Source organism: Plasmodium coatneyi, chromosome 4, assembly GCF_001680005.1.
Source record: "Plasmodium coatneyi strain Hackeri chromosome 4, complete sequence".
Taxonomy (NCBI): domain Eukaryota; phylum Apicomplexa; class Aconoidasida; order Haemosporida; family Plasmodiidae; genus Plasmodium; species Plasmodium coatneyi.
The window spans coordinates 310,888-325,905 of NC_033559.1; the positions used below are offsets into that span (position 1 = coordinate 310,888).

The 15,018-nt window shown below is 36.4% G+C and overlaps 1 protein-coding gene across 1 annotated transcript; it reads left to right on the forward strand.

The window, feature by feature from the left end:
- On the forward strand, positions 1 to 1,148 carry PCOAH_00006780 (Uncharacterized protein; the record flags this gene model as incomplete). The annotated part of the gene is made up of 6 exons (XM_020057488.1): positions 1 to 37; positions 135 to 200; positions 370 to 404; positions 577 to 630; positions 809 to 927; positions 1,079 to 1,148. The coding sequence occupies 6 exons, from the start codon at positions 1 to 3 to the stop codon at positions 1,146 to 1,148; spliced, it is 381 nt and encodes a 126-aa protein (XP_019913031.1).
- Positions 1,149 to 15,018: the final 13,870 nt, after the last annotated feature.

The following is a 15,018-nucleotide window of genomic DNA, read 5'->3' on the forward strand; positions in this document are numbered from 1 at the left end:
ATGAACTTCACGAAACATGGTTTCCACCTCCTCGTTGGTAAATTAAAAGGGATAAAATTAGCACAGCTAATGAGATGGACCATCCTGTAGATTCCCCATCCGCACACACTTGATTTTTCTTTCCCCTTCCGCAGTTTACCTTTTCCTCCTTTTCGATGTGTACGGCGGGGTGAACGTAAACCGGAAGAAGGCCATCCACAGTAACAAAAAAAAGATGAGGAAAAGAAAAAAAAAAGGCAAAGTTGATACCAACGCTCTTCATCTTCACGTAAACGACGAAATAATAACCGCATACTTTGACTAATGGCTCATTTTTTTTTTTCTTTTTTTTTTTTCCATTACTTCTTTCCATATATACATGTATGAGAGGGCTAAATGGAGAACGAAGCAACAACATTTCGATGGTAAGTTTGAGCACGACTTGAGTGACAAACAGTTCAGTTTGCATTACCCCTCTCCGTATCTAAGCGATGTGTTACACATCACGAGGGGGGTATAACCCCAAGCATTTTTCCATTTCACCCCGTTATATAATAAACCCCTAACGTTGGCACCTTCTTTTTATCCCATTTGCAGGCCACAATTCTCAGCCAAGACGGGGACGGATACCTTTGCCACTGCTCTGTTTTGGTAAGTCAAAAAAAAAAAAAAAAAAGCAAAACGGAGAGAGGGGACGTTCAGAAAAGAATATTCCAAGGGAGGCGTTGCCATAGGCAAACAGGCACAAATATTTTAGCGAAAAAGGAAAAAAAGAAGAAGTTCAAATTTAAAGTGTAAAAATTAAATGGCAAAACACTTCTTCCCACAGGGACGCTGTTTCAGTCGAAGTAAATGCAACGTGGTGCTATTTCTGATGACCGGTGGCGCAGTCTTATCCGTGGTTTTAATTGCCATTTTGATTCAGCGTGCGACCCACCTCCCCCTTAAGTAAGTTAATAGGGAAGGAACTAAGATATCCGGTTCCGTCTACTTGTGCAGATCCTCCATTTGGCCATGCAGTCTGGCGTGATGGAACATGGAAGCTTCTTCCCTCGAAGGAACTACCACCTCAATCATGTATGTTCCTTCACGCACACAGGGCCAGGGCGAAGAAGAAGGAAGAAACAACGAAAAGGGCAAGCATAAAAAAGGCAGAGACGAAAAAGTAGCGCACATTACACAAGCGGTTTGTAAGCAAAGGAAAGTTGGACCAGGCGGAGGGCATTCCTTTCTTCGATGAATAATGAGCAGCATAAGGAGACACCTGCATAAGCGGCTCCCTCCCAGTTGACGCACAAATTAGTTGTCCACGCGTTTGTCGCACACAGCAAGAACATGATGAATAGGTCATGGCGGTATTTTTCATGTACGCGTCTGCAAAATGTTTGCACTGCGTGAGTAGTGTCTACTTCACCAGCAAAGAAGTAATCATTATTTTATTTTATTTTTTTTTTTGTTCGTTTTAATAGCCCATTAATTTTACTTTTCTCTAATTACACCTTCCGCTCTTTACGTTGGTCCCTTCATTTCCTTTCCTGTGATATTTCACTATGAATCACTCGAAAAAGGAAAAACTGACGCACCGGAGTGTATTACGGAAGGGGACCAAAAGTTATAAAATTGAAATTTTAAAGTAGGGGCACCTCGGGGGGGTTCCTCCTGGGCAGAGCCTCCCCAAACTACTCCCTGCTCAAATGGGAGGAAGAAGCACACCCTCATAACTGCTTTTCAAATTTATACATTCAAATAGCATTAATCAATAGGAAGCTCTCCTCCAGTGGCGCAAAAAATTATTTAAGGAACTCACAAGGGAGAGTTTAGATGCACATGGGGGTGTCTTTTCCGACGAACGCAAAGAAAATGAGCAGGCTATTAATAAAATGTTTACGGAAAAAAAAAAATAAAGAAGAAGAATGAAAAAAATATAGGAACAAAGAAAAAAAGAGAAAAGATGCCATTTGGCTCCTTTCCATACACACACTATATATGCACTGTATATAGAAACTGTGCGAACTTTGCAATCATTTATGCTCCCTCTGGGAAAGGGAACATCGCTTTAATGCTATATACGATGGTAACTGATATTTTTTCTCCCTTCGTTCCTTCGTTGGTCACTTCTTTGTCTCTGTTGTCGTTGTTGTGGACGTTGTTGTCTTCCATTATTACTTGTTCTGTTGAGGTTCGAATTATATATGGTAGATGTATCTGTCATGGAATCTGTTGCTGTTGAACCTTCTGCTGTTGAATAATCAACAGAATACTCTGTTGAGCTGTCTTCTGTGAGTGTATCGAAATCATGTTTGACTGATCTTTTCCTTCTGTTACTTCTAACAATGTTGTTGTTCCTTCTTCCTCCAAAGGAGAGGGTGTTTTTTATCCCAGAAGGTAAAAGATCATACTACGAAAGTGAATAAAAAAGGAGTGACGAAGGTGGTAGATGGAAGGAAGTCTGTTAGGGTGGGAATATGTATCACATAATACAGTTTATTCTATATTGTTCCCCTTTTCTAAAATATAAAGACAAATATTAGTAAATGATGTTATTTATATTTTAAAATGTGCCCAAATAGTTACCTTGTAAAGGAAGAAAGCAACTGTTGGTAATCCTATTAATGCTGCAGCGGCGGAAGAGCCGACGATTGGGCCGGCAGCACTTTGTTCTACTTGTGATGCAGTGTCATGCTGCTTCTTAGAAAGAGCTTCCTTATATGGTGCTGTATATTTTAGATCTAACTTAGTGATTTTGTAAAGTTTATCACTCTGCCCAGTTATATGTTTTGCTTCAGATGTTAGGGTCAGTGGGTTCTGACTACTGTCTTCCGCATACTTGAACTTGAATTCCTTACAATATGGATCATCGACCGCTTTGCTCTTACAATCAGCAAGAACCTTTTCAAATGCTGTTTTAGCTTGGTCAAGGTGGTTGTAATATTGATCATCACAGGAATTGCTATTAGAATTTAGTTTCATCCTTATATCGTCATAGTCATTAGAGAAGTCATTTACAATTTTCCAATAACTGAACATTGTCTGGTTAATTTCCTTGGCGTCTTCGTATAGAAGTGTACAATTGTCCTTAACATCAAATTCTTGCAATGCGTCATAAATGCATTGCATGGCTTTTAAAAATGAACTACTATTCGTAATTCCATCACTTCTCCATACTATATCCCCCAACCAGTAGTACAGGAAACCGCAACGCACATCATTGTCTCCATCGACTCCAATCGCGGACGATACATGACACAAACCTTTTGTAATCTTCTCTGTATTAGATGCAATTTCAGGACATTTGTCCAACTGGGTCTTCACTCCTCTTTCTTTAGCGCTATACTCACAGGTACCTTCCTTCTTCTCGAACCTGTTATAGTATTTTACTTTAGAGGCCAACCTGTCTAAAGTCCCTGCCTACAAATATGGTCAGCACAAATGCACATATGTTTTCTTGCGTGTTCTTATATTTTTATTGTACTACGCATGAATTATTATTATTCGTGTATATATATATTTATGCAAATTCATTTTAAACATGAAGATAGTAACCGTTAGGTATGATTGACCCTCTCCTGCCTGTGTAGCGCGGCTCGATGCTGGCCCTGTAGGACATGTTGTAGTAAGCAGTTTATCCGGGTCGTATTCATCCTGCTTCTTTTGAAATTCCTCACAATATGGGTTGTCCTTATCGATCAGACAATCTTGGTATACATTTTTATGTACTTTATCAATGCTCTGCACGTAGGTCTTATATTTCTGTGCACATGGAGACCCACTACTCTGCAACAGTGACTTTATTCCATTATAGTTATGCCAATAGTCGAAGACGATTTTTCTTTCTTTGATAGTTTTTTCATTAATACTTTGATTGTCCAGAATTGTACACTCGCTTGTCTTAAAGAAATCTTCCACGGCCTGAAGGATGTCCTGTATTACCGTTGAAAATGAATCCTCCTTTATACTGCCCAATAGTGCATTCACTATCCAGTAATATAAAAAATTACAACGATCCTTATAGGATGGATCGGTGCTCTGCATATTGGATATGCAGCAATAGGCCTTTACAATTTTTTCCTTATAGCTGCTAATACTAGAATGTTTCCCTAATTCACTTTCCAAGGCCTGTTTAGAACTTTCATCACATTCCTTGCAGTCTGTTCCATTGAACTTATCATAGAAATATTCATAGGAAGGTAATTGTTGCAAATCCTGTTCCTACAAGTGTCATTCGGCGGGGTGTATATATATGTTACCACATATTTTGTGCTCGCTAAGTTAACTCATTATGTACATAAATTACTATGTGCATAATATTTATGTATCCACATTAAATACGAGAGTAACAGGTAAGAACGGTTCCGGTGCTCCGGTTTCTGCGGGTGCGGTTTCTGACATGGTGCATATGTTACTGCTACTTATATGTGTGCTCTTTCCTGTATTTATAATGTTAATATATGCTATAGAATGTTCATATAATTAGAAAAAAGAGAAGTATGTATACCCTTGGCTGTTCTATCATCATTAGTACATAGAACAAAACTTCTCCTATTCTATACTCATTTTTCATTGTTCGAATGATAACATACACACACACATCCATGTAGTAAATGAGCACATGTATATATAATTAAGGCAAAAAAATGTAGGATCAAGTTCATTGTGGAAGTAAAATAAAAAAGAGACGCCCAAATTTTATATCTTCTTCCTTATTTATTATATTATTCTACCCTGTACTTGATTACTCAAAACGTTATACTAATATTTATCTTACTCCCCTTCTTCATTGTACATTTATGAAGGCACTATACTATTACTTATATGTACCTCCTATTACACACATAAGAATATAACTTCTCCTCCCTCTTAGCAAAAACTTCTTTATTCACTATTATTTTGCTATTTACACTTATCTAAAAGTATTTTTGAGATAAATTTATGAACATTTGGTGTAATACATTTCCGCATTGTGTTCATCCCTCCCCTTCCTAACATGTGCACGTTCATCAATATTAAATAAGGAATGTTTACTCATAAAAAATAAGAGAAGAACGGATATAAAGTAGAGGAAGTTGCATTATTTATTTATGCACAAAAAATACGCACATTCCTATAAGAATATTGCTTATTGTACACTCTTTTTCGTTCATTAATGCTTAGTAATAACAGTGCCACTCTTCTCACTTTCCTTCCCCCTTAAGGACATTATAATTAATTTACACAGTTTAAATACATTCTATCATTTCAGGTCTTCCTTCCATTCTCCTCTCAATAAAGATTATATTTCTATACATATTAATGTGCTCCTCCATTTCCCTCTTTCTTCTGATGACTATGGTATAAATACATTTTTCACATATAAAAAGTTTTCAGGGTTTAGGGTTCATGGTTCAGCGTTTAGGGTTCAGCGTTTAGGGTTCAGCGTTTAGGGTTCAGCTTTTAGGGTTCAGCTTTTAGGGTTCAGCTTTTAGGGTTCAGCTTTCAGGGTTCAGCTTTTAGGGTTCAGCTTTTAGGGTTCAGCTTTTAGGGTTCAGCTTTTAGGGTTCAGCGTTTAGTGGTCAAGCTTTAGCGTTTTTGGTTCAGGCTTTAGGGTTTAAGGTTCAGGATTTAATGTTCAGAGTTGGGGCTTCAGGGTTCAGGATTTAGAGTTAATGGTTCAGGGCTTAGGCTTCGTGGCTCCTCATTTAGTGTTCAGTGTTTAGGTTATAAGTTTTGGAAATGAGGTTATGGGTTTCAGTGTTTAGATTTAAGCGTTGAAAGCCTAGGTTTTAAGGTCTAGTCCTTAGGTTTCAGTCATTTAGGGTTCAGGTTTTAGGCTTTAGGGCTCAGACTTTTGTGTTTATGTTTTAGGGCTTAAGTTTTAGGTTTTAGTTTTCAGGATTTTAGATTTCATGGTTTTAGGTTTCAGGTTTTAGGGTTGAGGCTTTAGGATTTTGGGTTAGGGGTTCAGTGTTTAGGGTTTAAGGTTTAGGGCTGTGGCCTTTAATGTTTAGTTTTTAGGTGTCAGCGTTTAGGATTTAGGGCTCAGGATTTAGGACTCAGTGTTTAGACTTATGATTTTAGGATTTAGGTTTTAGCATTTCAATGTTTATATTTAATGTTCAGTTTTTTTACATAGGATCAATTAATAGAACCTTTTCCCCGGAATTTGAGCAATGAAAATCCAACTTCTCAACGCTGTAAACTTAAAGCGGTGAACTCTAAAACCCTGAACTCCGAAATATTAAACTCTGAGACCTAAAAATTAAAAAATAAAGACCACAACCCTAAACCTTAAACCCTAAACATTGAACACATAAAACAAAAGCCTAAAGCCTGAACACCTAAACCTGAAAACAAAAATTCTGAAACCTAAAACTATTAAATCTAAACCCTGAACCCTAAAATCTAAACCCTGAACGCTGAAACCTAAAACCTGAACGGTGAAACCTAAAACCTGAACGCTGAAACCTAAACTCTGAACACTGAACCCTAAACCCTGGACCCTAAATCCTAAACCCTGAATCCTAAGGACTGAAATCCTAAAACCTGAACCATAGACCGTAAACCCTAATGCCCGAACCCTAAAACGCAGAACCCTATTTTACAATGAAGAGCAGTATAGCTGAATCTGGAGGTGACCACGTAGAACCATGGTTTTATATGAATGTAGTACACGTGTGGGAAATAAAACAAGGGAGAGCCTTCTCAACTTTGAGAATTAAAAGTGAAATAGAAGTAAGGAAGAAAATGTTGAAGGAAGTAAAAAAGGAAAAGTGAAGGAAAACAAGTTAAGAAGAGATATCAATATATAAGTTGAAGTGCGAGTTAAGGAAGGGCAGTTCAATTAAGGAATTATGTACATCTATTGTAAATGAATTATTTATGATATATTTAAGGGAAAGAAAGAAGAAATAAACGGAAGAATATGAATAAATCCTAATTGAAATGTTTTCTTTAAGCCAACATTGTACCAATGTAGTAGATATAATACATGGTAGGGAAGGAGGTGTACATAGTGTAGTAGTAAAATATTGTACGAATAATAATAATAATCATACACAGTTTCAAATAGAGTTTATTGTAGTAATAGTGGTGAATTGTTACGAATAATAATATACACACTTCAGGGTTGTGTAGTGCGTGTGGAATAAAGTGAATACATAAACAATTTCGATTAAATTTTGAAATTTTTTTTTTCTTTTCTTTTTACTTTAATAATTTTCTAATATTTGTACAAACACCTGACTCTGTTGCATGCATATGGTAGTTTAGAATATATACGTGCAGTTTGTTATCATGGTATAAGAATTAAATAGTGCACATTGTTGAGGAAGGGAGAAGAAGTAAAAATTTCACATTTATAAAACTTTCAATGATAAGCCTACTGGAATAAGTAAACATTTCGCACATATGTATAATCCTTCATGAGAAAGAAAGGAAGTAGAAGGAAGCCAACTTTCAATAAAAAATTTTTTGTTCTATGTACCCAAAGGAATATGTGCGAAAAATGGTAGGGAGGATAAGGTGACTGAGGATCTTTTCATTCTTCTTTTTTTACAATATAAACAGTTATGTATTAAGTATGTAGTGCTCTGTACATAGTGTAGTGAACTGCAGAGTAAGGTATAAATACACATATAATTTGCCAATTACACTTTTCAGGCGGCAGGTTCAATTACATTACCCTCAGAACAAATGTACGCTGAATGCGATAAGAAGGACTGTACGAACAGAGAATATAAGATGAGTCAACAGTGCAACGAAGGAATAATAGGAGGTGTGAAGAAAGCGTTAAGGACGTGGACGACTGTTGATCAGAACTTGGATGAAAAAATTGTAAGAAACTATTACATCGCATCTACGGTAAACACAAATGGCAGCCCATCCTACTATGACCCCTGTTACTTTTTGTTTTTCTGGATTGGTGACAAAATAAAAGACAAATTGAGGGCGACAAAACCATATTTTGCGGACGCCATGAAAGACATTTACGCATCACTGGCAAATTTCCCATGGAATGGAAGGGATCAGTACCAAAAAAGGGTGTGCACTAATATATACCCTGAAATTATGAAAACTGTTTTCAAAGTTCTTAAAGAATTTTTTGATTACGAATATAACAGTAAAGCTCTAAAGGATAAGGAGGAGTGTAATAAATATTTCAGTTCACAGTACATCACAGATCGTGCGAGTGCTCAGGACGGATATTCATGGTCATGTAGTAAATGTGGGAACAGTGAGAATAAGTATTGTACAGAATTTAAGCAGAAATATATGAAGAACGGTGTGTGTACGAATTCAACATTACCACAATTAACATGTAAAACAGTACAAGAACCAGAACCTGTAGAAGTGCAAAGAGTAAAGCAAAGACTACTACAGGTTACTTCCCTCCTTCATCTTCTCATTTAAATGAACCAATGTACCAATATATACACGTAGCAACGTAGACGTCGCAATTACGTTGCATATTATACATAATATAATATGGTGAAAATGTAATGAGCAAATGTGTAAGGAACATATATAGGAACACTTGTTTATCTATTTCACTCTTTTGCTAATTACTTCTGTAGGAGGATGGCGAGTCGGATGAATTACCTTCAATGGAAAGGTACTATGGATTCGACAGAGGAGAAGGAAACCATGGGGACAGGAGCGAAGGGGACGAGGGAGCTACGTGTAACTGGAAAGAGAAGGAGACTGCATTGAAGGCTGCTGTGGGCACTGCACTAGGGAGTTACGCACAAATTAATGTGGATAAGGAAAAAATCGCAAAAGCGTGGTGTCACGTAACAAATGGTGCGAACGAAGAAGCAGGGGCGGCAGGGGAAGTACCGAAGAAAAATGTGGAGGGTGTTGTATATGACCTCCTTTATTATTGGCTAGGGAGTAAAGTATGTATAAGTCCAGGCAGGAGTAAAACGTTTTCAAAAATTATGGGTGAAATTTTCAGTGCACTGCAGAGTGTCTTCAGTGATATTACGTATGGACGCATATACAAGGATATTGACGAAGACACTTTCAAGAATATGGAAATACTATTCAGGTATAACTTGGATAAGGATACTATAACAGCAGATCCAGAAGGAGAAGGGAAACCGTGCCCTCCGAAGTATGAAGATTACCTACAGAAAGTACAGTGTGCTTATAAAACTGTACGTGCGCAATGTGAAGGAGAGGAAAATAGTGGAAGTGGCTGGTGTCAGAAATTTCAGGAATGGTATCCGAAGGATAAACAGAACGACGAATTAGATATAAAGTGTAAATTGGCAAGTACGGAAGATTGCACAGAAATAAGTAGTCCTGAATACCAAGGAAGTTTAGCGCAGTCCACCACTGCAACTGCCATTTCCTCCATATTGGGGCTAGTTGGAATACCATCGATTGTTTTCTTCTTATATAAAGTAATGACTGTTACCACTATGTGTATATGTAACTATATATGGACATATATATATAGCCTATATATGGTATATATGTGTACATACTACACACACCCGTTTTTTTTTTCTTTTTTTCTTCCCTTTCGTAGTATGGTCTCCTACCTTCTTGGTTTGGTAACGACTCTAGAAGAACAAGCACAAAGAGGAGAACGACCAAAAATGAGTTCAACACACTGGGGGACGATTCAACAGTAGGAGGTTCAACAACAGAGTATGATTCAACACTTGATTCAGGAACAGATTATTCCACATCAAATCTGTCAAGAACAACAATAGACAATTCTACCATATATGAAGGGCCATCTAGAAGAGGAAGAACAAATAATGGAAGGAAAAGTCAACAACAACAGAATAGAAAAAATATAAGTTATCGACGTATGTAATATGTACCATATTAAATGTGTAATGTCCCTTCCCCCCTCTTCTCCTCGGGAGGGGGTAATATAAATAACCCCTTAAAGCTCATATATAGTGTACAAGGTTACAAATGGCATTCTTCCTTACCTTTATTCCTTTTCTTTCTTTTTTCTTTTCTTGTTTTTTTAAATGTACTAAGGTGTACAAGTTTTTTGTGTAACCAATATACGTGAAAAAAAAAAATTTCGCTTCACTCTATTCTGATTTGTTCGTAAATTCTTTTTTTACTGAGAAGATCCAAAATATGTTAAATTTCTTTCTGTTATAGATTTTTTACCTTCATAAGTTTTTTCTTCTCTTAATAATCTTTTTTTCCTAATTCCAATGAAGGTTCTAATTATGGACATATTTGAAAAAAGTGCTCCTCCAAGTGTTGCGCGAATTATATGTTTCGCCCTGCCCCCCTTTTTTATGTTATACATCGTTTTAGATGTGCGTTTCACATATGAAGCCGGAATAGCGGTTTTTACATAAAAGAGGAAGAAAGTTGCGTCTTCCGCTTTATTTTACTATAATTTAGGTATAATATTAGCCAAAAAAAAACAAAGAAATGCCCTAATATAAATTTTGTCACACAGAAAAAAATTGCACAAAAAAAAAAAATGTCAAAAAAAAGTTGTCCAAAAAGAAAAGAATTGCCCTAATATAAATTTGTCACACAGAAAAAATTCCCCCCAAAAAATTCTTCCTAAAAAAAATGGCTTAAAAGGAATAGTTTAAAAAAATAGGTTTAAAAAAGAACACCTTCAGTAAGGTTGCTTTAAGGGAAAAATTCCGTAAGGAAATTTCTTCACAAAAAATATTCCGCGAAAATTATTAAAAAACATCTACAGAAAAAATTCCTTCAATCAATAGATTAAAAGGAGTAACTTACGAAAATTCTCTAGAAATTTTTTTCAAAAAAAATTATGCAAAAAATTCCCTTAAAAAAAATAGGTTTATATGGAACCTATGGTGTAGGTGCTTTAGGGGAAATTTCCCTAGGGGAAAGATTAGAAAAAATTTCCGCGTGCCCCGCCCCACAAATGGGGAATTAGAAAAAAATTTTCCCAAGGAAAATATGCAAAAAAATTACACAAAAAAATAGAGATTGAAAAGTTTTCTTTGAAAAAATTCTTTAGGGAAAAATTTTTCAAAAAAAAAAGAGACTAAAAAAATTTCCCACAAAAAAAAGTATATTGAATAGTTTTTAAGGGAGCTTCTTCAAGAACGGTTCTTAAAAATTTCCTTAAGGAATTGTATTAAAATGATCTATAGGAAGCAGATTAGTAGAAGTTACTTAAGGAATTATTCCCAAACCTCTTTAAAGAATATGCTAAGGAAATTTTCTCAAGAATACTATAAATATTTCTCCAACGAAATGGGTTCAACATACAAAGTCAGAAAAATCGGACGCACCCTAAAATGGACCCCAGAGAAAATATGAGGAACATTTACCAGAGGAATTGACGTTTAACTTTCTCTTAGTACCCGTTGTTAATTTAATTATCCAATAGAGACAAAATGTATTCCATTAAAAGAATAATATATCTACTCCTCCTTCTATTATTACAATGTACTGCTGCTGTAATAGCGGACAAAACGGAAAGCTGTGGTATCACTAATGGGAGCACGGAAAATTTTCCACATATTATTTGGGAAAGGTATAAATGCCTGCTGTGCACAATATGTGGTTTTATTGGAATTGGGGAAGATGGTAGTGCTTGTAAAAGGGACGATGTGGCCATCCCCGTTTTCCTCTTTCTTCTTTCCACTATATGGGGCATCATCCAATTTCTTCTTAGAAAGGTACAATATAAAAACAAAGAGAACATATTTCGTATTGTTAACATTCCATGACATATATATGTCATGGAATGTGGAATATATATACACATATATATTGTATAGATATATATATATATACACATATATATACCTACCTCCCCCCCTTCTTTTTTTAGTGGTGTTTATGTTGTCGAAGAAGAAGAAGGACAAGGAACCATATGTCCCATGTAGGTTATAATCAACTTATGGGAGGACCAAATGGACAGCCAATGTGCCAAATAGTGTGTCCAGTAGTGTGCGAAGGACAACCGTCTCATCCACCACAGAAAGGACAGGATCAACCACCGGAAGATGTGAAACAGCAGCAACCTGAATCTGAAGAATCAAACGAAAAGGGGAACGCAAAGGAAGGAAATAAAAAGAGAGGGAATCGTTCATTAGAAAAAACAGGTTCTACGGGGGGCGATGGAGACGACTCCCTTCGTGTAGGGTACAATTAAAAGTGAAAGAGGAAAGGTCTGAGTACAAATTATAAAATTGTCATAGAATTTATGATATTAAATAATTTTTTCTCCTCTTAGGATGCACTTTTTTTCACCCGTCCCACTCTTGCACGTTTTACCCATCTTTCTTTGCACTCCTATATATTATTCCTTTTTTTTTTTTGTTGTTGTTGTTTTTGAACACTCTTCAGTATGTTAACTTTTCCCCTTTTTTTAAAAACTTTTCTTGCTTTTTTCATCTGTTGATTATCCCATGAGTTTGTGCTATTCCCTTCTGCATAATTTTTTTTCACTTATGTCCTCCTTCCAAATATAATTCATCCGACACTACTATTCTATGTGTGTACTTTTTCTACACATTACCTGTATATGTAGTATTAGTTCTATCATAACTGTAATTTTTTGGGTTGTATAATTATTGCGAATGTACCCATTTCTTATATTACCCTTTGAACTTGTTCCTTCATTTTTCCTGACTTCTTTCTTTATTAAATACATTCGTGCATATTTATAGAATTTTTTCTCTGTATTCTACATTTTCTGTGGGTATTCACCAATTCATGGAAATCATTATAGTTTGAGGGAGCATTACATACTAATTATAATTTGGAAGGGGGGTACATTACTTGCAATATATAATTCAGAATACGTTGTATGGTGTTCATAATTCATGCGGGATTACACTTCACATACAACGTTACATGTAACGTTACATACGTTGATAACCTATATTCTGGCGACCCGATTTATTATTATTTCTTCGTGTTCTTCTGTGTTGTCTGTTATATATGGTAGATTCGTCTGTTCTTGACAAGTCTGCTGTTGTTGAATAATCTGTTGTTGAGTATTCTGCTAAATCATCTGTTGAATCATCCCCTAAATGTTCTGTTGAATCGTCTGTTGAATCGAATGACGAGTCTGCTGTTGAATCTTGTGTGGAACTATCCGCCCTATGTTCCATCATGTATTCAGTAGATTCGTCCGTGAATGTATGTAGGTTCCGTTCGACGGATCTTTTTTTTCTTCTGCCTTTACCGGAAGAGTTATTTCCCCGAGAGAATAGTGGAGTGTACTGAGGGAAAAAAGGAAAGGAAGAAAGGGGGAAAAAGGGTGTTGTGTACGTACATAATATAACTCATATTATATTCCTTACTCATAAAAGTGAATATTTGTGGACGCTATTATTTATGTTTTAATTATAATTATAACTATTACTTTGTAAAGGGCGAAGGTTAGTAATGGAAGTACTACTGCTCCCACTGTAGAGGATATGATTGGGGTCGTGGGCACAGTGGGGACAGTTGTACCCCCTGTTGGTTCTACAGTAATTTCATTACTTTGTCCAGATGTATGAGTTACAGTATCAGCGAGTTGTGCTGTTTGGGCTTCCGTTGTTGCGAGTTGTGTTGTTTGGGATTCTTCATGCCTCTTTGGAGCTGCCGGTGTACTCGGCGGTGCAGTAGGTGCAGGTGCCTCTTCCTCTTCAACAACAACCTTCTTTGGTACTTCAGGAACCGTTACGGGTGGCACTTCAGGTTTCTTTGGAGGTGGAACTGGAACTTTTTTCTCAGGAACAACCTCTTTTGGTGCTTCAAGAATGTTTACTGACGCCGTTTCTTCCTCTGTTCGTGTTTGTGATGATGCAACCACTGTTGCCTGACTTTGTTCTTTAGTCAGTTCCTCCTCTAGCCTCGCTTGCACCCTTCGTTTCAGGTCCTTCAGTTGGTTGAGGCTATTGCGATTTCGCCAACTTTGCTGTTTCCATGTTGTATTCCATCCGTTACAGAATGTTGTACGTGACTCATCCTTCTTCGTACAATCGTTATCTATATCCGTCCAGGCGTCATATGCACGCTCCAGGTATCCGTCGTATTTCTTAAGGCATTCTAAACCTGCTCGCTCATAGGTAACTCTTATGGTGCTTTCGTCCTGCTTACAATTGTATAATGATCGTAGCTGCTGAAACTGTGCATACGTTACATCGGGGCAACCACCTCTACATCTGCTTGTTCCTGCATTATTTTTTATTGCTTTGTGAATGTCTTCCATACTTTTTTGAAAGTCCCTATCTTCCACTCCCGCCTCCTTTATTTTATTCCCCGCCCAATAACAGAAATATGGACAATTAAAGCTCCTTCGTGTTGTGTTCGTTTCCTTCCAAATTTTATGACACCAGGCATTTATAATTTTATGCACTAATTCTTTCTGCTCCTCATATATATCTAGTGTACCTTCCAGTTCTTGTTTAATTTTCTGACATGTACTATCATCACTGTCCTTCCCCCTTGCATCATCAAATTCCTTGTTCTTCTTCTCGGATTCTAATTGGCGTGGACATGTTCCCTATAAATCCGAGGTTACAATGAATATACCATTGTATATGTGTATGCATTAGCTAAATATATTATGTACAATATATTCCACTTATATTAATTCATCTTTTACCCTTCCTGACATTTCCTTTAATTCGTGTTGATTTCATATGTTCTGTTTATATTCTTCCTTATAGCGCACTTACTCCTATGTTTAATGTTAATCTTTTTACTAATTCTGAATGTACATATAAATGCGTTACACATTTCATTATGAGTACTCTATAATAGTATATATGAAATCTTCACTTTTTCTACGTAAATACTTATTTCTCCCCTTTGACCATGTACATATTATTGCAAATCCTGATTATACTAATGTACATGTCGCATATATGAATTATTAATTCTTGAATATACGTACGGTGGGAAGAAAGATGCGATGGGGTAGTAAGTTGGGAAGAGCATGGTGGTGTATGGCATACAAATAACAAAAGAAAAGAAAAAAGGAAGAATACGCACCCCGTAGAACAAACCTAACACTGATCTTAAAAACTATATCTTGTACCATTGACAGTTGTTGGATGTAGACTATAACACCCTGAACAATGTTACATAGTG